At 47.6% G+C, this 26,428-nt stretch overlaps 1 protein-coding gene across 11 annotated transcripts in view; it reads right to left on the bottom strand.

Annotated features, from left to right (window-relative positions):
• The window catches only part of MTSS1 (MTSS I-BAR domain containing 1), a 156,228-nt gene extending 139,311 nt beyond the window's left edge, over nt 1–16,917 (bottom strand). For 3 of the 11 annotated variants that reach the window (XM_065903513.1, XM_065903508.1, XM_065903511.1), the window contains exon 1: nt 16,292–16,913. In XM_065903513.1, the coding sequence (XP_065759585.1) occupies nt 16,292–16,363 (72 nt within the window). In that variant the 5' untranslated portion in view covers nt 16,364–16,913. Of the gene's footprint in view, nt 1–16,291 lie in introns of all 11 variants that reach the window. The other 8 variants (XM_065903518.1, XM_065903515.1, XM_065903512.1 and 5 more) reach the window with 6 other exon arrangements.
• Nucleotides 16,918–26,428: the final 9,511 nt, after the last annotated feature.

Here is a 26,428-nt window from a genome sequence, read left to right on the forward strand (position 1 = left end):
AGCCCCTTTTCACCTTGACAACCATCATTGTCACCACCGTCATCATTACACATCACCATGTTCTGAACAGTTGCTAGATGCCTGATAAAGAGATCAGCATGTCTCCAACATTAACTGACAATCCTATCATCTGGAGATCGTACAAAAATGCAGATTCTGAATCTCTTGGTCTGAGGTGGGGCCTGGATGTTTTAATCTTTCATCTAAGTGACGCTGAGGCTGCTGGTCCACAAACCACACTTGGAGGGGCACAGCTTGACACACACTCTTATTACGTGTTCAAAAAACCCCATGAGGCAGGTGCTGCTGTTATCCCACAGCTGAAGAAACCCAGGGCCAGAGAGGCTGCATCTTAGCACTCTAGGCTGAAATGTGACCCCTGATCTGCCCCTCCAAGCACTACCCTGACTCTGGAAAGAGCAAGCAGCAAGATACACAGACCTGGCCCTAGGGCTACAGGAAGCCCAGTAGGCAGGTTGGGTCCTGCTTTATATCTGGGTTCAGTAGAAGCCAAATAATTGATGCTTTTGAACTGTGGTGCTGGAGAAGACTCTTGAGAGTCCCTTGGACAGCAAGGAGATCAAACCAGTCAGTCCTAGAGGAAATCAACCCTGAATATTCATTGGAAGGACTGCTGCTGAAGCTCTAATACTTTGGCCACCTGATGGGAAGAGCCGACTCATTGGAAAAGACCCTAATGCTGCAAAGACTGAGGCAGGAGGAGAAGGGGACGGCAGAGAATGAAATGGCTGGATGGCATCATTGACTCAATGGACGTGAGTTTGAGCAAACTCTGGGAGATAGTGAAGGACAAGGAAACCCGGCATGTGGCAGTCCATGGGGTCACAAAGAATAGGATACAACTTAGCGACTGAACAATAATCAGAAGCCCAGATAGAGTGGGGAGCAAGGGCTCCCCAAACATATAACCCCTGATTGCAACTGCAAAGGACCTGGGAGAACTGTAATGTCACCCTAGAAATAGTCAGGATCCTCAACCATGTGAAAAAGAAAACATGAAAGAAAAGCCTTTTGTGCAGAAAATGTCACACACCAGATAGACACACACTGGAAATATTCAGAGTCACCACCATCAGCAGTGTGATTATGGCTGATTCTGTCGCATCTTCAGGTTTCCTGTGGACACTGGAACTGATCGGCTTCTAACAGGAGGTGGGGGAGACTGTCCCGAGCATCTCTCCAGGATTCCATCCCCAGCCCTGCCACCAGGTCCCTCCCCAGGGTGAGTGTGAGAGGCAAAGTCCACAGCATCCCTCCCCTTCTTCCAGGGACACCCCTAGGTGAGCTCAGCCTTCAGGGAAACAAAAACAAAGCTCCAAGAGGAAGTTTCTGACCAAAGCAGGAGCACCTCTGGACTCCACACTTCTTGAAGCACAAGGCAGGAATCTGCGACTTCCAGGAGTGGGTACCTGTCACAGCTTTGTCCCCAAAGCCACCCTTCCCCACCCCATCCGGCAAGATGAAGTGTTCCCAAGGTCCTCTGATGAAAGGCGCTGCGTAAGCCCCTCCATCATAAAACCATTCCTGGGCTTTTATTTTCTGATTGGGGCTTGCCTAATCCACTAATTACCCCTGTCCATCAAGTGGATGACAGCCTTGCAGATAATCAGCAGTTGCTTCCTTACACGCCCACCCTCACCCACCTACCCAAGCTCACCAGCAATAAAATGCCTGTGAAGAGAACCTTACAGCTCTGTGCACACTTCATGGATGCTGGCGCTTCTCATTTCAACAGATTTGCCCTCCCACCAAACTCCACAAGCCCCAAAACCCACCCAGGCTGCTAGGAATAACACCTATGGTGTTTTGGTGGCAGGAACCACCAAAAAGGGCTGTGCCTGTTATGTCTACAGTCATTTACTTTTTTTTAGTGTCTTTCCACTGAGTGTCCATCTCTGTGCCTGGATAGAAGGCCCTGATGAGCAGCCATACCCAGTGTCTGAAAGAATCGGTGTGGTCTAGTAGGTGGAGTCAGACTGCCCAGCTTCAGATCTCCCCAGACGTACATGACTCAGTCATCCGGTGACACTTAATCTTCATCTGTAAACGATGACCATGGCAGTCCCCTCCTCAAAGGATCCTAATGAGGGTAAGTCAAAGAAAAGGAGGGCGCAGAAGGGTGGCTAACACCCAGAACTCCAGAAATGCTGGCAACTGTCATTTTAATGAGTCATGTACAAGGCCACCCAGACTTGGACATTTAATGAGCACCTACTATGCACAGGTTGGGCTTCCCTGGTGGATCAAACGGTAATGAATCTGCCCACAATGCAAGAGGCCTGGGTTCAATCCTTGGGTCAGGAAGACTCCCTGGAAAAGGGAATGACTGGTTACCCACTCCAGTGTTCTCAGCTAGAGAATTCCATGGACAGAGGAGCCTGGTAGGCTACAGTTCATGGGGTGGCAAGAGGTGGACACGACTGAGTGACTTACACTACTATGCACAGGCACCGGTGGGGCTTAAAAGAAGCCAGAGTGTTGAGGAATGCTGCCGTGTAAGCCACTGATCCCGGAGGGCGGCACACTTTGGATATAAAGCACTAGAAGGTGCAATTGGTACAAATTTCTGGACGGGAGTGATTCCTCACTGGGGTCTTAAATGACTGTAGCCCACCAGGCCCCTCTGTCCATGGGACTGTCCAGTCAAGAGTACTGGAGTGGAGAGCCATTTCCTGCTCCAGGGGATCTTCGTGACCCAGGCATCTAACCCACATTTCTTGGGTCTCCTGCATTGGCAGGCGTATTCTTTACCACTAGTGCCACCTGGGAAGCCTGGAAGAAGAGGGGGAAAGAAAGGAAGGGAGGAAGCATTCCCTGCAAAGGAAAAAGAATTAGCCAAGGATAGGAAGCATAGGAGATCATGCTACATTCAGACATGAGTCACTTTGTTCACCTGGAAGACATCCCGGGAAGGTGTGATTTGGGGGACGAGAGTGGGGGGGAAGAGCAGGGAGATCCCACCCACTCCATGAGCTGCAGAGGAGGCTTGTGGTGGCTCAGGGAAGCCCAGGAGCCACCCCCACTTCTTCTAACCCAAGGAAGACACCCAGCACAAGCTCCCAGAAACTCACCACCAGGAAATGCCTGCTAAACCTACAGATGCCTGCACCCAGCCCCAAATCAACACAACCAGATCCCTAGGGGTGGGGCCCAGGGGTCTGCACCTTAACACATTCCTCAGGGGACACTCATGCTGATGGCTGAAATCACACACAGATCTGAGACTCATCAGTCTAGATAACAGGCCACAGCCATCTGAGGCCTTGGATCCTGTGGCCTCAGCGATTTCTCAGTCCTGACGTACAGGCCATGCCCCTGTAGGAGTAATCCCCGGTGATAATCACCTGCACAGGAGAATGTGGACACACATTCTGAAAGGCATTTGGCAACGGGTTTCAAAAGCCTTGAAAGTATGTGCCTTTGACCCAGGATAAATCTTTCTGGGGAAACCACCAATGTAAATCAAGGTGGAACTGCAAGGATCTATTTGCTGAAGAGCTGCTCATGGTGAAAAACTGGACACAGCCTGATCACAAATCACTATGGAACTGGGTCCTGACTCAGGGCCTTTGTACATGCTCTTTCTGCGCCTGGAACATTCATTATTTCTCTGATGTCCACAAACTTCATAAGTTACCACCCAAATGTCACCTTCTCTTTGAGGTGAGGCTTTCTCCAACCACCCTATTTAAAAACAACCACACAGGGCCTGCTTTATTTTTCCCCATCACACACACACCTTCTAAAATACAACACAACTGACTTATTCAGTTTGTCTGTCCCAGACGCCCACCCCTTGTCCACTAGAATGTAAGACCCAAGAGGACAGAGACCTGAGTCCATTTTGTTAACTGCTGTGTCCTCAGCACTTCCAGCTTCCCAGGTGGCTCAGAATGTAAAGAATCCACTTGCAATGCAGGGGACGTGGGTTCTATCCCTGGGTCAGGAAGATCCCCTGGATAAGAAAATGGCAACCCACTCCAGGATTCTTGCCTGGAGAATCCCCATGAACAGAGGAGCCCGGCGGGCTTCAGTCCATGGGGTCGCAAAGAGTCGGACAAGACTGAAGTGACTTAGCACACACACACCCCTCAGCACCTAACACTGAGCCTGGCCCACAGCAGGTCCTCCAATAGGTGTCAACTAAATCAGTTAACTATGAACAAAACAACAGACCACCACACAGCCATTAAAACTAACCCGGCTTCTAATCACAAACACGGAAAGTGTTAAGTGAAAAGCTAAGTGGAAAAAGAAATTTCTGGCAGGGCAAAGGCCGCAAAAGCCTTCCTGTAAAAGGTGTGTCCACAACCCACTTTGGAATCAAGTGGTTATGGGTGACTTTTATTTTTTACTAACCTGAGGTCTTCAGGTTTTTTTTTCTTCCATTAACTTTCAATTACTTGCATAATCTTAGAGAAGTAATCCCTGGAGAAACGCGCTCAAAACATTTGCTAACGCTTCATGCTAAATGTAGGGGAACGCTTTCTTCTCCGTGATTTAATTAGGGTGTCCCTAATTAAGGCCAGCCCAACATCAAAGAGGCCAGGTTCCCAGGGACCCTGGCTCCAGGTCTCCTCCTGGCGGTAGGATGACACCTCCCCCAGCAGTGGCTCGGAGCCGCCCAGGGCCCGGATGCCAGGGGCTTGGCCATCAGCTGCCTCCTCCTGGCCCTGCTCCCCGCTACTTGTTTCCTATTGGGGTGCTTCATCCAATTATCCAGGCCCCAGATCACATCCTGCTGGAGAGCGGGCTTTGAAGGTTCAGTAAACAATCACTTCAAAACAAAGAAGGACCATTAAACCAAACTCAAAGACTTCCTTAATGGCCTCGCGCTCAGCTGCGGCCGGGCTGGAGCAGGCCGGGCCTCAGAAGAGAGACTCGGAGGTCTTCCTGGGAACTAATCTCGCCGCCATTCCAGCCGCCTCCCCTACACGGCCCCTGTTTCCTGCTGTGCAACCCTGTGGGCTGCAGAGCTGTTACTGGGGAGACCGTGACGGAGGGTGGGGGGTTCTCCAGCAAAACAAACACGTGTCATGCGGCTGTCACCTCGGACAACCATGTCAGACCCTTGTGAACCACAGCCCGCCTGCGCCCCACACACTTCCTTCTGTGGACGAGTCAGCGGCCCCCCGGGGGTGAGTCCACCACCCAACAATTTCACGTTGTCGGCTGGTCCCACCCCCTCTTGAAATAAAGGGAGGCCCCACTGAGCCTCTTGAAGCAGCTCAGAGGAGGGCCTAGATTTTTACTGCTTTATCTGGTTCGTCCTGAGTCCTAAAGTTATCAGTAGGACGATGATCAAAGCGATCACTGACATATACCCACTATGGAATCTGAAAAGGAAATCCTAAAATGCTATAAGAGACAGCTCAGCCCCGTGGATTAAGGGCACAGACTCTGGAGCCAGACTGCCTGGGCTCCACTCCCAGGTGTACCTCTCCTTAGTTGTATGATGGGGGCAAATGGCTTACCCACTCTGCACTTCAGTTTTCCATCTGTAAAATGGGAATTGTGGCAGGAACTCCCTCACTGATAGACGCATTTGTAAGTACCTTCCTGGGTTGCTGGGAGGATTAACAGAACTGTAAAGCACTAGTATAAGGCCTGGTTGTATCACACAAATGCTTGTTAAGCAAGGGAAATAAAACCAGGGAGGGTTTTGTACCTGTACCAAAACCCTCCCCCTGGTTCTGTCCCCCAGCTCCAAATGAGAATCAGAGGTCTTCCCCTGGCCCCTCTCAAAATCTCATGCTGACATCTATTATGGCACTGGTCACACTGATTTTCAGTTACTTGTCTGTTACTCCTCTAGACTCAACAACTTTCAGGCACGGTCATGCGTGTATTTCTACCCGCCCCCCGCCACCGCCAGCACAGCCTGGTAGAGAGCAGGCACTTTGTCATATCTATCGAATATGCGTACTGCATTCTCTCAAATTATTTACATGCTGAAAGTTGAAAAGCATTTCACTCTTGTCTCGACTGCATTATCAAAGCGAAGGGACAGGTTTCTTGTATTTTCTGAAGCATCTGAGTACCACTGTGGGCAGGATACTCTGCTAGAAATTGCCAGCAGATTTCTGGGTTCCCTTGTGGCTCAGCTGGTGAAGAATCCGTCTGCAACGCGGAAGACCTGGGTTTGATCCCTGGGTTGGGAAGATCCCCTGGAGACAGGAAAGGCTACCCACTCCAGTTTTCTGGCCTAGAGAATTCCATGGACAGTCCATGGGGTTGCAAAGAGTCAGACATGGCTGAGCGACTTTCACTTTCAGACATAAGAGCATTTTATCTAGCACTCATTTCATGCTAAGCCCTTTACATATACTTTCTCTTTTAATCCTCCACAACTTTAATAGGAGACTATTACTCCACCCATTTTACAGGTAAGAAAATCAAGGCTCAGGGAACAAGAGTAACATGCTCAAGTAATAGAGCTAGGAAGTGGCAGGCAGTCCAAGGGCAACCACTTAAGGCAGCATGCAGTGAGTACAGGTAGAATCAACATGCATGTGGAAAAATGCCCAAGAGTGCCTGATGTGGTAGAAAGAGGAGGATGGAGAAATGAGCGACCTTTCTGGTGAAGGATGAGAAAGATCTCAGTAATTCAAAATATGGCAGAGAAGGTCCTCCAAGTGGGACAACAGCAAGAATGAAAAGCACAGCAAGTGTTCAAAGAAGCCAGGGGATCCAGGTTGGGGGACACTGGGCACAGAGCAGGCCACTCCACTAGAGTCAATCACAGGGAGGCCCGAAGGCCTGGCTAAGACAGGTGGGCCATAGACAGCTAGTAGGCAGATAGTGAAAGTGAAAAGCGCTCAGTCATGTCCGACTCTTTCCCATCCCATGGACGATACAGTCCATGGAATTCTCCAGGCCAGAATACTGGAGTGGGGAGCTATTCCCTTCTCCGGGGGATCTTCCCAACCCAGGGATCGAACCCAGGTCTCTCTCATTACAGGCAGATTCTTTATCAGCTGAGCCACCAGGGAAACCCAAGAATACTGGAGTGGGTAGCCTACCCTTTCTCCAGCAGATCTTCCCGACCCAGGAATTGAACCAGGGTCTCCTGCATTGCAGGCAGATTTCTTTCCAGCTGAGCTACTGGGGCTACCCAGTAGGCAGATAGGAAGAACCCAAACATGGCCAAGTCTGGGAAGGGACAGAAGCCAGTACAAAGCTGTTGGTAAAATGCAGACTGGAGGCAAATGAGGCTGCTTCTCCTGGTGTTCACTCCAGAAAAAGAAAGCGCAACTCAAACAAGGTGGACAGGAAGAGACGACAGTTACAAAGCAACTGTCTCCCCTTACACTGGTGTAAACATCTCTAAAAGGCATTTTTTTTATAAAGCATTAAAGGCCAGGCACCCAGGCCTTCCCTACCTTTATCTACAGAAGATTTGCAAACAGAGAAATGCCAATAGGCCCTGCTGAGCCAGATGAGGTTATAATGAACTCAGGAGTGATTTATATACTTAGCAAGAAGGAAAAAAAAAAAAAAAAACAACTTCTCCATTTCCTGCAACTTCATTTGCAAGTTCTAAATACAGCTCAGTAAAGGGTGGGGTCTTGTTTGCCCTAAGAAGTGGTGGAGATAATTATTGATTTCAAAACTATGGAACACTTCATTTCCAAATACGCAAGACAGAAAATAACTGCAGCCAACATCTGAGTGCATGTAAGTCAGGCATGGTGCAAAGCCCTTTACAAGTACAATCTCATTTCAGAATTGCCCCAACAACATTGTAAAGATGGGTACTTTATGAGACCCATTTCACAGAAGAGGAAAATGAGGCTCAAAGAGATGAAGAAATTGGTCCAAAGGATTTAAAACCAGATCTCTCTGCCATTTCCTTCAGGAAATGGCAACTTACTCCAGTATTCCAGCCTGGAGAATCCCATGGACTGTAGACTGCCAGGTTCCTCTGTCCATGGGGTCACAAGAGTTGGACACGACAGCGAATAAACCACCTCTCTGCCTCCAAGCTCAGCGGCAGCTCCAGAATTTCCATAGAAGGGGTTTAGGGGCAATGGTGTGGCCAGAAGGAATAGGATGTGGGCAGGGAGCTGTGCTGCTTAGCAAGCAGTTTTCACTTGGATGTCATGTTATAGATCCATGCTGTCCAATACCGTAGCCACTAGCCACATAAGACTATTGAAACCAATTGCAAGTAAATAAAATTGAAAAATCAGTTCTTCGGTTGCACAAGCCACACTTCAAGTGCTCAAGAGTCACATGAGGCTAGTGCTTACTGTATCTGACAATTTCCACGATAGTATACAACCGTACTCGACAAGACTATTCACGATAGTATACAACCGTACTCGACAAGACTATTACAGATCAACTGAAAACACCCAAGGATTCTAAAGATGCTTTTTTTCTGTTGCTATTTTTTAAAATGTATTCACTTTAATGTTGTTTCACTATAAATTTATTTTTATTAATTGTAGTAAATACACATAACATTGACCATCCTGAAGCCCGGTAGCGTTAAGCAGATTCTCACTGCTGTGTCACCATGGAAGACACTTTTACTCAGGCAAGGTTGAGAAAACATGTCGAGGGCACTCAGATTGTGTATAGCTGGGGGTACTTTTAAAAATCCTAAAAAAAAAAAAAAAAAAAAAAAATCCTAAAGCCCAGGGTGTACCCGAGAGGCACTGAATCAGACCCTCTGGGGAGTAGGGTCCAGGTATCAGCATCTTATGGCTAACAGGGAATCCATTCATCGCTGTAACCATGTCTGTTCTACCAAAAGGGGCACAGAACCGCCTTTTCTTCCTTCAGCCAGACCCACCCCTCAGGCCCCCTGGAGACCCATGCCTGGGGCAGGTGGCCAGGGAGCGAGGCCCAGGCAAAATCCACCGTCCACCTCTAGGACTTGGGAGGCGGCTGGTGCTGACCCAGCTAATACTTTCACTGCTGTCCAAATTCTTCAAGGGAAAGAAAGCAAATAAAAAGACACAGAGCTCAAAAGGCACTCCATTGGTTTTTTTTCTTCCACCCACTTAAACTAGACAGGAAAAGAAAAACCACTTAGACACTATGATGGAGGTCATATATGCCGAGAAATCGGCACAGAAGGGAGGTTTTCTTGGTGAATTCCATCAACTTCCCCCAAACACAGTCTTGCCATGGCTCGACCGACTCAACCCAACTGGAGGGTGACAGGGAAATAATTCAACACAGAAAGTCCTTTTACAAGAGAGTTCCAGGGCTGGACACAAAGTGAATTCAAGGCAAGATGTTCTCATTGAGGAGTTAACTCAACTTTGGGTGAATTTACTTAATTCATGTAATTGAGGGTACCAATGAGCATAGTCACCCAACCTCAAGGACCAATGGGCTCCCTGGACATATAAAGGCGACCCTCTGGCCAGTCACGGAGAAGACCATGGGGCTTTGTATGAGGACAAGGACAGAAGCCAAGGCTGGGGGTGACTTTCCCTTCTAGGAAGTCAGGAGGAGGGGAGGAGAGAGAATGACAGGTTGTATCAGAGAAGACTGGTAAGTAGGAGGAGCAGAGAAGCCACAACATGTTGATATATTATAAATTAAATCATTTCCACGAAAGTGACAGCCAGCGGGGAGCCTCCCACCCCCATCTCCGCTCCCTGCACCCCGAGTCCTCCCGGTGTCTCAGCTCAGGTTCATAATCCCAGGCTGGCTCTGGGCTGCAGGAGCTGCGATGTGACCCCAATTCCTTGCTAGGGTCTCCTGTGGGACTCAGGCAAGTGAAACGCTGCCTTCTAGAAACTAATACACAGCCCCCTCTCTACCTTAGGCATGCTCTAAAGAGCTCCAGCTTCAGGGTCAAATAGACCAAGGTCTGAATGCCAGTCTACCTCACCAGGGCCTTAAACAAATGATCAACTCAAAGCCTCAGTTTTCTCAACTGTAAAGCGGGGGTGATGTGAGGATGACAGGAAATCCTGGCACATAATAGATTCTCATCGAGTCCCTTCCAGCCCCCTGTTTACTACATGCAATAAATACAGTTGCTGTTGTTTAGTGGCTAAGTCATGTCATCTCTTTGCGACCTCATAGACTGCAGCCCCGCCAGGCTCCTCTGACCATGGGATTTCCCAGACAAGAATACTAGAGTGGGTCACCATTTCCTTCTCCAGGGGATCTTCCTGACCCGGGGATCAAACCTGAGTCTCCTGATTAGCAGGACGATTCTTTACCACTGAGCCACCAGGGAAGCCCAAAAAAATATAGAGCACCTGTATACCAGGTGGCACCCCAGACGATCTTAAATTGAGAAGCAGCAAATGACACAGCCCCATGCCAAGGTCTTCCCTGGGCTAAGAGGTAGAAAACACTGATAATGTGGGAGGGTGGGTTCATTTTGCTTTGCGGGGGTTGTAACATGTAACATATGTGTGCGTGACACTGACTCAGATGAACCCTTCCACAGTCTCCAGCTCATTCAAGGAAAAACCTTGGCAGTCAAATACAATGGGCTTCCTCAGTGCTCATCCAATTAATTTATTCCATTTGTCTCTCCAGTTTGCTACTTAATAAGGACATATCAGCAGTGCAATCTGAAAATCTGAGTTAAATGGCTTCAGGCATCACAGTTCCTTTCCAGGGTCCCAAATGCATCCTGTCTGCTGTCCTAGGCAGCTGAACCTACCCTGGAGCTTTCATTTGGCTCCGGGAGAGGTATTTCTCTGTTTTTGCAAAGGTGTGGGCTTTAGGGGAAAGTGTCCTGAAGGCAGTTCTGAGAAATAATGGCAAACTCAAAATGATCTCATTTTCCCATACCCGATCGGAACATCTAAATGGCCTTGCTATAGAAGGAATCTGGCCAGCTCTTGCCCATCCCTGGGAAGATGGAAAGGGCCTAGGTGAAAATTATAGATAAAGAGCCTAATGAATCAATAGTTTCAACCTTTTCACCCTCCAAGCACTTTAAAGACCTCAAGTGAGCTGGCCAAATTGACAATTTTAGTTTTTTCCTTCTCTCTACCCCAAGAGGCAAAAAGAGTTCGAAGACTAAAAGGTCAGCAGCAGAGTACGCGTGGGATATACTCGTACTAAAAAATTGTTCACTGTCTCTCTGAAATACAAACTCAACTAGGGACCCTGTATCTTTACTTGCTGAAAACACAGCATCAAGTTCAACACGTGTGATGACACCAATGCTTGATCAATACTGTAGGACCATGAGGACACGTTAATCTGAGAACTAAATGATGGGACTTTCCTGGCAGTTCAGTGGTTAAGTCTCCACACTTCCACTTAGGGGACAAGGGTTCGATCCCTGGTCAGGAATATCCCGCATACCACATGGTAAGGCCACAAAATAAATAAAATCACTCTCTTAAAAAAAATATAAATAAAAATAGGAAAAAAGAAAGAACTAAGTGATAGCTGAACTGGGCAAAATTCAAAGTCAGCCTACCGTCCATGCAAACTGTGACTAGGAATGACCTCCTCTCAACTGGGGCATTACCAACTAGGATCTCAGAATATCAAGGTTCACAGAATCAAACAAGTTCTAAACAATCTGGTTAAATATGATATATAAGGACTTCTCCCCACAGAGTCACTCAAGTCAAGACCAAAAAAAAAAGAAGACTTCTTCTCAAACCGGGACAAGAAAAATTACACCTGAAAACCCTCAGAGACTGATCTACAGAGAGCAAACCCTGTGTCTCTGTACAGGCACCATTCCCTGCTGCCGGTTTTATGACATCTTCACTTCTCCTCCCTCTCCCAGAGGCCTACACTGAGGAAGCTGTAAAAGCCTGGGCAAACACAGCCATTTGCTAAGAGAAAAAGCAATGTGGGGCCCATCTGTACTTTACAAGGGCTTGGCTCGTCTGTCTTTGCATGTCACCGTTTACAGAGCAGCCCACCTCACTCAGAGACCGGGCCACTGCCGGAGGCCTTGGCTGGACTTTCAGTATCTTTCTAGAGAAAACTTTTTTTTCCCCCTTCTTTTGAAAGAGTCAAAAGGAAGTCCGACAGGGGCTGACAAATGTCCTTCCCCAGGCTGGACGACCAGCCCCTCCTTCATGGCCACCATATTGAATTGAACTGGACAAGCAGGTCTCCAAGGGCAGCCTTGGCTCCTCACCGCCCAGCAAAAGGCCTCCACATAGCAGGCCTTCAACAAACACTGAGGAAGTGAACCTCTTGTCTGACAGCAACCCCAAAATAAAACAGTAACGGGGGTGGGGGAGAAAACCCTGAAATCATTATCCAGCCCTGGATTCACTGCTCACATTCTTGATCTTGTGATAAGTAAGGGAAAATATCATGATGTGTCTTCGAACCACAGAGGATTTCCATGGAATTCAAGAAGTCCCTTTAGCAGGTCTAATTTTAGGTAGAATTTAGGAGGGGAGCATAGTGGTGGCAAACAGAGGTGGGGGCAGTGTGAGAAAACTGAACAAGGCCCCTATTCTGCTTGGCACGGGTGCTGGTAACAGGACACCCTTGTCTAAGGTGAGACGTGGGGTGGGGAATTCAAGGTGGGGTTGGGTATTCTTTCACCCCCGGTCACATTATATAACCCCAAACACACTCTCCAGCCCAGTACAAAGTTCTCCCTGCATTCGGGCCCCACACAGCTCCTAACATGCTGACTCTTGAGCAACAAAGCAGAGGAAAATATGTGATTTTAGCATCCAACTTCTTGTTTTTTTAACTAAGTTAATTATTAAAAGAAGACAGACATCAACAGGGTGAACTGACCTCAAGTTTGGCCAGGGTCTCCTGGTCTTACAAGCTCTCCAAACATCACTGAATTCTACATGTCAGTTCAATTACTTAACTAAAAAGATTTTCAAATACAAATCTCAGATCAGTATGTTGTACACCTGAAACTAATGTTATGTGTCACAGCTCAATTTTAAGGAAAGTAATGGCACAGATGTGCTGTTTGAAGCATTAGCTTTGTTTCTTGGGACTTGGAGAGAAATTCCAAAAAGCTTTCAGGATCAACCAATGTAGTCAACAGGGTTGAAACACCAGAAGTCAGTCATCTGGTCTTCCACAGTCGCTTCCAAGCTACAGTTCCCCTAGATGAACCGCTGATGAGCCCATGCCTCCAGCCACATGAATCCTGTCTCTCATTCCCTCTGGGACCAGCTCACATCAGACGACTTGATTTATGTGGAAAGGCAGCCAGTAAGCGATTTTGCACACTACCATTCATTAGTGGCCACCACAGTAGGGTGGAAGAAAGGGAAAAAACACAAGGTTTCCTCTCAAGGAATCAATAAGTTATTTAACAGCTGCTGTGGGATCCCAGTGGAAGAAAACTAAGGGTTTCTTCACTGCTCCCGTCCCCTTGAAAAGGATAAACCACACACCCTGACAGCCCAGGACTTAGTCAGATGAAGGATTGTTAGAAGAAAACAGAAAGAATCCTCCCCAGCTTTTCCATGTCTTGAGGTTCTTTGGTTTGGGAAGATGGATGGGGCTAAGCCTTGAAATTACTCCATTTTCTGTTGTTTTCTTTTTTTTTTTTTTCTCCAAAGAGGAAATTGACTCCCTTCCTGTGTTGCTGTACATTTTGGAGAATCAAATGCTACTTTAAAACAAATTTTTTTTTCCTTACTCTTTCCTCACCCCACTTCAACATCACTTCTGAGAAAATAACCTAAAAATGTTCTCAAGATGGCATTCCAAATGAGCTTCCAAAACGTACATGTGTCCTTCACAGCAAACAGAAGGCCACAAGCATTGTAAACCTATCGTGGGAGTTCAAGAAAAAAGGATAAGCAGGTCCTTAGAAAGACAGCCCACTTCAGATATTAAACAGTGATTTTTATTGCTGACAACTTCGTGCATAAGCATACCACACAACGCTACACGCCCAAATTTTAAAATTTCCCTTTAAAATGTCACTGCCTTCTAATCCACGAAGAAGTCTTTTCCAAAGAAAACTCCATGAAAAACTCTGCAACTGTCTTAGACATAAACAGTCATGAAAATTAGACACCTCCCCCTTTTTCCCTTATTTCTCTACTCCCCAAAAGTCTGAAATTCTGCAGATCTCAAGGCATGTTTTCGTCTTCCACCCCACTTCACTTTGAAAACCTTTTACTGCCAAGACAAAATAAACCTTTAAAATAAATGCCTTCCCAACAGGATGTTGAACAAACCTGACTCAATTCAGAGAAAGAGCTCAGGAACCGTAAACTACAGATCCAGCACTCGAAGGGTATTAAGTCTTTATTTTTAACTGGAATCTTGTGGAAGAAGTACACCACGTTAGTACCCACAAACTGGCCTCCCTGGCCAGAAAGCACTGCAGGGCAGCCAAGAGACACCAGGTGGAAAACATGGGCGCCCGCCCTGAAGTGGGTTACTTTCTGAAGGGCTTCAGGTTCCAACCCGTAAGAACGGAGCCTGGATTCTGGATTAATGAACAAAGAGGAGAAAAAAATCAGGTGTGAACACACAGAGACTGCAGTGAGGACATGGGTCAGGTCACTGGGTCTGCATTATACAGAGGGACTGGAAACACCCATTTCTCTCCTCCAAAACACACAGACAGTTCTCCCAGCCCATCTCAAATTCTTCCCCTGGTGATCAGAATCCCCATGTGCCTCCAACCAAATCTTGTTTGATTACAAGGCCTGTAGATTTCACTTAACAAGAAATACCCCAGAGTCTACAGAGGGACCCAAGCTTTGTCTCAATTATTCAGTGGGGGCTGGGGGCAAAGGAATGAAAGGGCTGTCTTTGAACAGGACATAATCCATCTAATTCCAAGGGGCTGGATTAGAGGCATTCCTGAGCAAGCGGGTCGCTGAACAGAATGCTCCACGAATGTCAATTTCTGACAAAAGGCACAGGCTCTGCAGGAGGATTTCAAAATGGATCAGACCAGGACGCAGGCACCTTGGCAAAGTTCACCCCGGCTGAGTGGCAGTTGGCGCTAAGAGGGGAAAACAGGCCATGACAGCTGAGCATTCCTTCCCAAAGTCCATCTCCTAGTCCTCTCCAAACCTTACATTTCAACAGACAAAAGCACCTCCAGGCGCTCAGGCAGCGGCTGAAGAGGGGCTGTCCACACCCACTCGCTGCACAGCTTTCCAAACCTGCCCACTCGTTTTGGAAGTCGAGCTTTTAATTAAACACCACCTCCCCGGATCTGTTGAGGCAAACTGGGGCTGGGCTAGAGCCAAAGAGAAGCTCCCTAAATACACATGGGGAAAAAAAAAATTTCCCCCCACCGCCCCCAATTCCCACCTCCAGCCAGCTCGCGCGGCTGGTTATATTTCCTTTAGATTAGTAACACAGGGCCCCGGTCTATCTCTATGCACAGAAAATCCACATTCAAGGATCAGGTTATCCCCAGTCCCACCCTTCGCAGGAAAAAGCCTGGGTGTTGTTCCCCGCCCCCATCACACACACTCACGCGCGCGCGAGCGGGCGCGCGCGCGCACACACACACACACACACACACACTTCACAATCCTTCACACACACACACACACACACTTCACAATCCTTCACACACACACACACACACACACACACACACTTCACAATCCTTCCAAGGGAAAACCTGGTGTCTGTGCGTGTTAGGCGGGTGGGGGATACAGTTGTTTAAGGTGCCCCAGTCCCGCCTTCGGGCTAGGAACCTCAGTCTGGGGACGTGGGGTCCCCCGCAAGACTGCTCTGGGAACTTCTGCTCCACGCCCCAGGGGAAGGCCGAGGGGAGGCACACAAACCCTTACCAGCTTTGGAAGAGCCTAATTAATACCTAATTTGCTCAGATCGCCCCCAGGTGGACCTGAAAGCCCACGAGGGAGAGGGAGGTCTCCCTCCCAGTGTCTGGGGCTGGGGGGGGGGGGCTCCTTCCCACAGCTGGGCAGAGCCCCTCCCCTCTCCCCACCACCGCTCCAGGCGCCCCCTCGAATCAGGTGTCCGCCCAAGCATCCACCCGCTGCGGGTCGCAGACACTCAGACCAGCGACAGACAATGGAAAACTTGGAGCCAGGGCCCCGGGCCCCCAGGGAAATAAAATGATGCGGTCCCCTGGGACAATGAGCGGGAGAGGGCAGCGACCATCAGATACCCCCCCCCCCCCAACCAAGAGAAGCCGCCCGCTAGGTGACCCAGCAGAACCCGGAGCGGCGCCCCGGGTGAGCAGGTGACACCCGGGCCGGAGCGCTCTCGCAGGTGGCCGGCGGCCACGGCGCATGAAAGGGCCGGGCGGCTGGCCCGGGGCGGAGGCGAAGCCGCGCAGCGAGGTCAGAGCGCAGCGGCGGCCGCAGCCGCTCACCCAACGTCCTACCTTCATGTCGCTAATGATGGTCTGGAAGAGGCCTCCGAGCGCGCTGCATTCCTTCTCAATCACAGCCTCCATTTTCCCGGCGCGGGCAGGGGCAGGACACACACTCCGAGCCGCCTGGACTGTGTGCGGGGCCGGGGATCGGTCACCCCGGGAGGAATTTCACCCTCTGAGTGACCCACCTCCGACTCGCAGCCTCTTCTGCAAAGAGGACGAAATGCCCAAGATCGACTGTTCTCTGCCCAAAATAATACTAAAAATTCTAAAAAGCCAAACCGCTCTGTAGGGCGCCTACAGGCAGCGCTCAGCTCCTGGCCTTAAAAATGCCCGGAGAAGACTGACAATCAGGCCACCACTGGTGCCCACGACAGAAAAGGCAAAGCCCATCTTGAAGCAGAGAAAACCGCCCGCTGACCCGGGGCCAGCGCCATTTCAAAATGCAAGATTTTCTAATTTAACCGATGTTTCTGAAATGAAACAAAAAAATCGCCCAAGAGCAGAGTGGGTCTGCTCGCGGAGCCCTGATCTGTTGCTCGCAGCCGCGGCCGCCGCCTCCTTTTCTGTCCTGCGCGCCCAGCCCCGGCGCTCGCTACAGCTCGGCTCCTGGGGACGTTCGCAGGGGCGCACGCGCGCTCGCGGCCTTGCGTCCGCGCGGAGGCGCGGGGAGGGCGCGCGCACGGGGCCGCGCGGCCGCTGCACGCGGGCGGGGCTGGGAGCGCGTGCCCGGGAGGCGCGTGAGGCACCGGCCGCAGAGAAGAGCCGGCAGGCGCGCGGGCGGTGCGGAGAAGATCCAGCCCCCGCGGGAGCCTCCTCCGCCGAGCACCCGCCCCCCGCCTCCCCTGGGCCTCGGGTCGCAGAGCCGAGAGGGAGTGTCAGCACGCGGCTGGTCTAGCGCCCACACCACAATGGCTGCGAGCGCTCGGCACGGAGGTTGCAGCCGCCGGCCCCGGGGACTTGCAAGCAGTACCTTGCAACTAGGGAGCGCTCGGTAGGGCGGGAAAACTGCTGCTACTGCTGTTGCTGCTGCAGGCTTCTAAGAGGCCCGTTCTCTGCTAGCAGGACTGCAGAGCTAAGTCACGATTGCAAGCAGCCAAATACGTAATTAGGGAGAGTTCGGGGGCGTATCCTGCAGCGAGATGCCGAGTTCAATAAGTTGCAGGATTATGGGAAAGTAGATTGATTTTGCCATTGCAAAATAAGTGGCATTGCGCTTCTGTGTCCTGCTCATCAGTTTATGGAGATTGCTGGCTGCCCCTGACTTGGTCTGTGGTTTTTCAGGTGCTCTGAGGACATCCGGGTGGTGGTGTCACTGCAGAGAGCACCGCTGGGAGTTTTAACCTGGAAACAGCACCATTGGACTCAGGTTGATTTGGGAGCTGGTGGTTTGTTTTCCCAGCTCCACCGCCTAACCACGCAACTAGTTCTGTCATTTAGATCAACACCAAATAGACAAGGAGGAGGGGAGACAAATTAGTAGCTTTGCAAAGACCTGAAAACAAGCCCCCAACTCTGGGCTGTTCCCTTGACCCTTGAGCTGATCCTTTGAAGCACAAAACAGGAGGAAAGGAAAATAGGTGGGAGAGGGTAACAAAAGAAACTGTGTGCAAAATGCTGTACAGGCTCCTATCAGACTCAAATAGGAAAAGATCTGGCTTTGAAAACTGCATGAACCAAAGCAATGCATGGAGCTGAATATCACAGCTGTAGAAGATAATTTTCCTCTGGGCCACCTTGCCCCATTCTTAGTCGTCATCTCCCTCTCCACCCCTGTTCCCCAAGTCATGAGTGTTACTGCTAGAATTAACTCATCTCTTGGGCAACCCCCTGGATCCTGTCCCCAAGGTCACTTGGATGCATAACTCTCATCTTTACCTTGCCAATAATCTTAACACATAGTTTGCTTTTGATCATTATCATTATTATGATTTTAATATTATCAGTATTATAGTGATCAGAATCACTGATTGTAGGGCCAGATTGCCTGGGTTCAAACTCCAGGTGAAAACCTATATGTGGTATAAGCTTTGGCCATACTAAATGGGCCTCAGTTTCTTCACCTGCAAATGGGGATAAAGGGAGTGTCAACCTCATAGGCCTGTTCCGAGTTTTACCTGCACTATTACACATAGAGCATTTAGACTAGTTCCTGGCCTACAGTAAATAAGCACTCAGTAAATCTCATCAACAGAAATAGATTCACTGCAGCACTGTTCACAATAGCCAAGATGTGGGAACAACCTAAATGTCCATGGCAGTTAAATGGATAAAGAAATGTAGTCTATACACACAATGAGACATTAACCTTAAGAAGGAAGGAAATCCCAGGATTTCCCTGACTCTACGCTGCCAATGCAGGGGGTGCAGATTCAATCCCTGCTCGGGGAAATAAGATCCCACATACCTCGAGGCCAAAAGATAAATAAATAAACATTTTAAAAGAAGGAAATCCTGCATTATGGAACAACGTGGATGAAACTGAGGACATTTCACTAAATGACAAGACACAGCTAAGTCAGAGGACAAATACTGCGCGATTCTGCTCATATGAAATGTGTAAACTTGTCAAGCTCATCAAATTGGAGAGATAATGCTGGTCACCAGGGACTGGAGGGTGGGGGCATGGGGAGTTTCTAATCAATGATCACGAAATCTCAGCTACCCAGGACAAACAACTTCCAGAGGTCTGTTGCACAACACTGCTTATAGTTAACCGTGCCATATTGTACACTTTAAAATCTGTCAGGTGGGTAGATCAAATGTGAAGTGTTCCTACCACAATGAAATAAACTTTGAAAAAGTAGGGACCAGGTCAAAGTTGATTCTCACCCTGGTCCCAGAGTGCACGTTGCAAGCCTGTAATGTTGGCATGTTCCACTGACATGGCCGAGGGCCTACTGTATACAGTCTGGATGTTTTACCTGTATTATATCTAATCATCACCACAGCCTTGAGAAGAAGGTGGTCAATCAAGCCTTTATTTTACTGTTGGAAAGTGGCAGGCAGGACTCCAGCTGTGGAGGGCTGCCTCCCATGCCTGAGGGGTCTTTCTACCCAGTCTCCAGCCCTCCTGGGCTAGAGCCCCACGCCTAAGCCCAAGGACCCTGTGGCCGGCTTTCCTGCCACATGCCTGCATTTAGATGCCCCCAAAACGCCAACTCTATCGGTGTTTTCCAAAGCTCACCCCTTTTGCCTCCTTATACTTTGCCTCTATGCTAGCCTCGATCTGAGAGGCAGGCCCTTGTCTTTCACAACTAAGTGAAGCATCCCAAATCACCTTGAGAGGGAGTCTGGGAGTTCCCACAAGGCAGGAAAGGCCTGGAGGTGAGATGACAACACTTGGCATTTTTAATAAGGTGAGTCTGAGAAACGGAGGTATTATGAACAGGAAAATAACAAATCAGACAGTCAACCCTACATGACATGCTGTCCCCCATGTTTGAGCATCCCTCTAAGTTTTTCTCTCTTCAAAACACCCAACACTCAGTGAGTTGGCATCAAGATATTATTAACATGCAATTCATCCCAGGAGTATTTGCTTGTTTTTTTAATAACTTTTAGGAGGAGGAACACAAAGTAATGAATCTACTGAAGGAATTTCAACTCCCCCGATCTTGGGAAGGAGAGTTGGGAAGGCAAGGAAGTCTTCCCCAAGCAGTGCCCGTCACCCTCCTTGTGGACCGTGGACTAGGGTGTGCACCACCATCTCCTGGCTCTGTGACCTCAGGGACCCTGTATGATCTCTGCAGTCAGCCTCTTGGGAGTTCCTAACCCATGGGCCTATTACCCTGTAATGCCTCACACCGCAGTTCTCTTCCCTCCCAGACGTGAGTCCTAGCCTTGGGTGCGTGAGCTGCACAAGGGCCTGGTGTGGTTCTCAAACTTGGCAATTGACATGCCATGGGGGAATTTTAAAACACCCATGCTTGGGTTCCACTCCCACGGGAGCCTGATTTAACTGGTCTATGGCCTGGGCCTCAGGACTTTAATTTAAAATCTCCCAGACAAGTCTAATGTACAGCAAATTTAAGAACCCTGACCTAAGGAAATTGAACAGAAGATACCCATGCCCAGGTCCTACCTCTAAATAACTAAAGTAGAGTCGCTAGGGACTGGGATCCAGAATTTTTTTAATGTATCATACAGATTTTTTTCCATCTTCCTAAAAGGATGTATAGGCACATGTGTATGTGTGTATCTTGTCACTATTTGCCTTACATAAATGAGATCACATCACAAACACTCACACACACGTTTCTGGATCTTGTAAGTAACAGTTTTATTAGCACCTCTTGCTATCAACAATTCCTGGAGAAATCCCTCCTGCTCAGCTAATATTGTCCTACTACGTTCTTTAGTTACTTTCACTTTTTGTTTTTTAAATTTTGATGAAACTTCAGAGGTACAGAAACAGTATAAGGAGAGTGCAGGGCTTCTCCATTACTCTTCCTTAGAGTCCCCAAGTGATAACACATTATGGTATTTGCTCCAGGCCTAGGTGTGGTTTACAGCCTTCTCAGCTGATTCTAACGTGCAGCTAGATTGTGTGTGAGGCCACTCGTTTGCTGTGAGACTTCAGGCAATGTTAGTAAAACCCCTGATCCTCGTGAGGGGTCTTTGCATTAGAGGGAGCTGTGCAAGGTAGTTGAGCGGATAGGCTCAGAATCAGACTGCCTGGCTTTGAACTCTGGCTCATCCTCATCCTTTCTGTGCCTCAGTTTCTTTATCTGTAAAACAGATCATGGAAATACAAGGCATTAAGGCTGTATGAGGCCTGAATGGCATTACTTAGTCTAGTACTTGGTATATAGTAAGTACTCAATAAAGGCTAGTTATTAGTATTTTTAAAAATATTTTGGCCATGTGACATGCAGAATCTTAGTTCCCTGACTAAGAATCGAACCCCAGGCCCCCTACAGTGGAAGCTTGAGAGCATAAGCACTAGAGCGCCAAGGAATTCTCGAGTTATTAACGTATATTAATCATTAGCATGGCTCTTCTATGAAATAAAATTGGTTTAAGCTCACTCTCATGACCTCTAAGCAGAACTCTTTATAAGTCCAGAGCCACCAAATCCCTTGAGGAGTTGTCAGTACATTAAGGGCTTCCCTGGTGGCTCAGTGGTAAAGAATCCACCTACAATGCAGGAGTCGGAGATGTGGATTCAATCCCTGGGTCAGGAAGATCCTCTAGAGGAGGGCATAGCAACCCACTCCAGTATTCTTGCCTGGAGAATCCCATAGACAGAGGAGATTGGCAGGCCACAGTCCATAGGGTCACAAAAAGTCAGACACATCTGAAGGAACTTAGCACGCACGCGGTGTGTCAAACTGTCTCAAATGTAGAGTCAGAGCCCCTTTTGAAAATGAAACTAGCAAGAGTCAACAAATCATATCTGTGATGATGACTCACCTTGAGATGTTTGGGATGTGTTTGTGGATGGTGGCCTGGGAGACACTCAAATGTAACCTCAGTGAGCAGAACATGTCACAGGGGCAGGAAACTCATGAAAGAAGGTATCGCTTCATGAACTGATTGGCTGCCAGGCCAAATAATGCTGGAGCAGTAGGGTCACAAGCCCATGCCCACAGGGGTCAGGCAGCACCCCTGAGTGAAGCAGGCCAGGTGTAAGTTCAGCTGGTCAGGGAGGTTGTCAAGCTCTGAAGAGCAAGTTCTCCTTCCAAGTCCTTCCCCAGTCCAAGGCCAAATGGGAAAGTGAGCCCTGAATTTCCACATGTTCCAGTCCTTCTGGTAGAGCTGAAAGCTTGGACCTTGATGAGAAGTTTGCCCAAATCAAAATATTTTAAAATGTCCCTGTTTTTAGAAACTCGCCTGGAACCAGTGTGCAGCTTCTAATCATGGGAATCAAATACAGTAATTCCCTGACTTACGAACAAGCTCTGTTCTGGGAGCACATTCTTTTACTTTTCTTTTTTTTAACATATTTTTTAAAATTTAGGTTTAACTGAGGAATAATTGCTTTACAGTATTGTATGGGCTTCTGTCAAACATCAGCATGAATCAGCCATAGGTTTACCCACGCCCCCTCCACGTGAACCTCCCTCCCACCCCTCTAAGTTCTTACCGAGCCCTGTTTGAGTTCCCCGAGTCATATAGCAAATTCCCATTGGCTCTCTATTTTACATATAATAATGTATGGAGTTATTCTCTCCATACATCCCACCCTCTCCTTCCTTCCCCCCTACCCAGTCGTGTCCATAAGTCTGTACGTTCTTAAGTCCAACTTGTTCATAAGTCCAGTAAAGTTAGCCTGGGTACCCAAGTAACACAATCGGCTCCATAGTACCGTACTGCAATAGGTTGGTAATATTTTTCACAAAAATAATACATACATAAAAAGCAAACAAACATAAAAAATACAGAAAATGCTTTAAATCTGATGGTACAGTACCCTGAAAAATACAATGGCACAGTACAACAACTGGTATATAGGGACCTCTGACATCCTTCTCTTTATTTATATTCTCCCAAATGCCTGCTGACTACTAACCTGGCTTCTGAGTAGCCTTGATGTTGAGAACGGGGCTCCCAAAGGACTTAATATCTCCGTTGCATTTTTAGAACAAGAGTGTCCCAGGCCTGCTGACTTCTTCTTCTGAAGCTTAGCTTTTTCTGTTCCACACAACTCGGATGAGACAAAGGAATATTTTGTATGTAATACATGAGTTCTGGTTAGAGTAGCAATAAAAGAAGATGATAACCATATTATTTGAGAACACCCTACCTTTAACATACCATGCGAAGCAATTGAAAAACCATCTAGTTATTTCTAATCAATCAGAGGCATCTGAGTTGACCTAGAAATGGAAAATAGTACACATTATACAAAACCCAACATTTTGTAATATAAACAGTCTGAAAAGGGGACTTCCAGTTTTTGTAGAAAGGCAGATTCTATAACCTGAAAGCCCTCCAGCTATAGCCATGAAGACACTCAAGGTACAATGTAACCAGAATCCTTCCAAATACATGGCAGAGCTGGCATGAAACAAAGGAAGTCCTCAGAGGCTGGAAGCAAAGAGGAAGCTGACAACCAGCAGAGAATATGGGGAGCTGATGCCTCCATTTCCCTGTGAGGAGCCCTTGGTTTCAGTAATCCAGGGGCCCAGATGTTCACCCACAAAGGGGGATCAGAAAAAGAGGCCCTGGACCCATACATCCTCCATGTATGAAGGATGCATAACTGAGAGCCCTCTGCAGAGTCAGGAAGCCCCCTCCCTCCTGCAACCACCCCCCACAATGGCACAGCTTCAAGGACAGGTGGATCAGGAAGCAATGTGCCTAGTAGGACAGGTAGCCCATGCAAAGTGTGATAGCCTTGGTTTAGGCTCTGGGTAGGGGGCCAAAAAGCATACACTGAGAATGTGCAACCTGAGGCCTGCATCACAGCTGTGTTTGGAGTTTGAATTTCTTTTACCTTGAATAGATCCAAAATGCCCAACATAAGAATTAATGTGAAAAACTTGTTACTGGCCTAAAATAATCCTGAGTAACCCAACAGAAGCAACAGAAAAATGGTTCAGAGGGGACCCACTTTCAATCAAGTCCTCATAGGATTCCCACAGATAAAGGCCCTGGAATGAGTTCAGAATTCAAAATTATACATTACATAAAGGAATAGATCAAGAGTCAGCAGACAGGGACTTCCCTGGTGGTCCAGTGGTTAAGAATCCGCCTTGCAATGCAGGGGACATGGGTTCAGTCCCTGAGTCGAGGAACTAAGATTCCAAATGCTTCAGAGTGACTAAGCCCAAGTGCTGGATCTACTGAGCCCACGTACCACAACTAGAGTGTATGTGCCTCAAGGAAAGATCCCACATGACTCAGCAAAGATCCCACATGCCGCAACTAAAACCAGACACAAAGAAAGAAAATGTTAATAAGAAGAGTCAGTGGACATAACTAATATCAAGATTTAACCCAGGAGAGTTAAAGATAATCCAACAGTCTGAGAGATAAGTATATCTAACATGGTTAAAATAAAGGAGGAAACAAAAGCACAACACGCTGTGGAAAGAGGAAAAGCACTGTGAAAGAATTACGTTGACTGACTAGTAATAAAACTAAAATCTTTGAAACTACCATGTGTATTTGAACTTTGTATGGACAGGTTAGGAAGCCGAATAGACACAGAACCGGAAAGAGAATTTTTGATCAGAAAGATCAGAAGAAAGCACGCAGAAATAAGAAAGTAGAAAATAGAAAAAAAAAGAGGTTAGGAGACAAGGACATAAGGAGAATAAAGCTTAATGTTAGAAAAGGAGGGGAGGGGAAAGCAGATATTTCAAGAGACAGTGGCTGAGAATTTTCCAGAGTTGATGAAATACATAAATCCTCAGATTTAGGTAGCACATCACATTCTGAACAAGATAAACTCAATGAATGTATATATTGTTATAGTGAGAAATTGTAATTTCTGCTGTATACTCATTTCCTTCAAAGTGTTTTGAAAAAAAAAAACTTACAATAATAATAAAAAATAAAACTGTTTTTACTGAACATCCTCGCTGCTACAGAGTGCAGTAAAATCACTTATTATCAGAACTTACTATCAGTATTAACCACCATCTGCAGAAACTGAAGGAGGGCTGGTGCAACGGCCCTTTGGAAGAGATGGTGGTATCACTGTGCTGACCACACTTTTCCTTGTCAAATTTCTCTTTCAGGCTGTTTATCTGGAGTTTTCTATCAGCAGGGTACTGGCAGGAAACAGATGGCCCAGTGCAACTGAAAATGGAGGAAGTTTAAGAAAGAGACACGGGCAGGGCTGGAGGAAACCAGTGGGACTGTGCGGTTCCGGGGGCCGAGGCAGGATGCCATGGCCACTCCTGGGACTGAAGGGCAAGGAGAGCTGGAGCCTGGAGCCCAGAGGGGCAGCCGCGCAGAGAGGGTCACCTGGTAGGAGCTGTCGGCTTCAGCAGAGTGAGGCAGCCAACCTGCCCTGCAGGGACCAAACCCCAACAGAACCAGGACCCCTGGTTTGCCCAGGAGAGTTTGTTCACCTCCATTCTGGTCATCGCAAACGCCGTTTTCCAACAACACAAGAGAAGACGCTACACATGGACATCACCGGATGGTCAATACCGAAATCAGATTGCTTATATTCTTTGCAGGCAAAGATGGAGAAGCTCTACACATTCAGCAAAAACAAGACCGGGAGCTGACTGTGGCTCAGATCATGAACTCATTGTCAAATTCAGACTTAAATTGGAGAAAGTAGGGAAAACCACTAGACCATTCAGGTATGACCTAAATCAAATCACTTAGGATTATACAGTGGAAGTGACAAATAGATTCAAGGGATTAGATCTGATAGACAAGAGTGCCTGAAGAACTATGGACAGAGGTTCATGATATTGTTCAGGAAACAGGGATCAAGACCATCCCCAAGAAAAAGAAATGCAAAAAGGCAAAATGGTTGTCTGAGAAGGCCTCACAAATAGCTGAGAGAAAAAGAGTAGCTAAAGGCAAAGGAGAAAACGAAAGATATACCCATTTGAATGCAGAGTTCCAAAAAATAGCAAGGAGAGATAAGAAAGCCTTCCTCAGTGATCAATGCAAAGAAATAGAGGAAAACAATAGAATGGGAAAGACTAGCAATCTCTTCAAGAAAGTTAGAGATACCAAGGGAACATTTCATGCAAAGATGGGCTCAATAAAGGACAGAAATGGTATGGACCTAGCAAAAGCAGAGGATATAAAGAAGAGGTGGCAAGAATACAAAAAAAAAAAAAAACTATACAAAAAAGATCTTCATGACCCAGATAACGATAATAATGTGATCACTCACCTAGAGCCAGACATCCTGGAATGCGAAGTCAAGTGGGCCCTAGGAGGCATCACTATGAACAAAGCTAGTGGAGGTGATGGAATTCCAGTTGAGCTATTTCAAATCCTAAAAGATGATGCTGTGAAAGTGCTACACTTAATATGCCAGCAAATCTGGAAAACTCAGCAGTGGCCGCAGGACTGGAAAAACAAGGCAATGACAAAGAATGCTCAAACTACTGCACAATTGCATGCATCTCACACGCTAACAAAGTAAGCTCAAAATTCTCCAAGACAGGCTTCAACAGTACATGAACCATGAACTTCCAGGTATTCAAGCTGGATTTAGAAAAG

This window comes from Muntiacus reevesi, chromosome 12, assembly GCF_963930625.1.
Source record: "Muntiacus reevesi chromosome 12, mMunRee1.1, whole genome shotgun sequence".
Classification (NCBI taxonomy): Eukaryota; Metazoa; Chordata; class Mammalia; order Artiodactyla; family Cervidae; genus Muntiacus; species Muntiacus reevesi.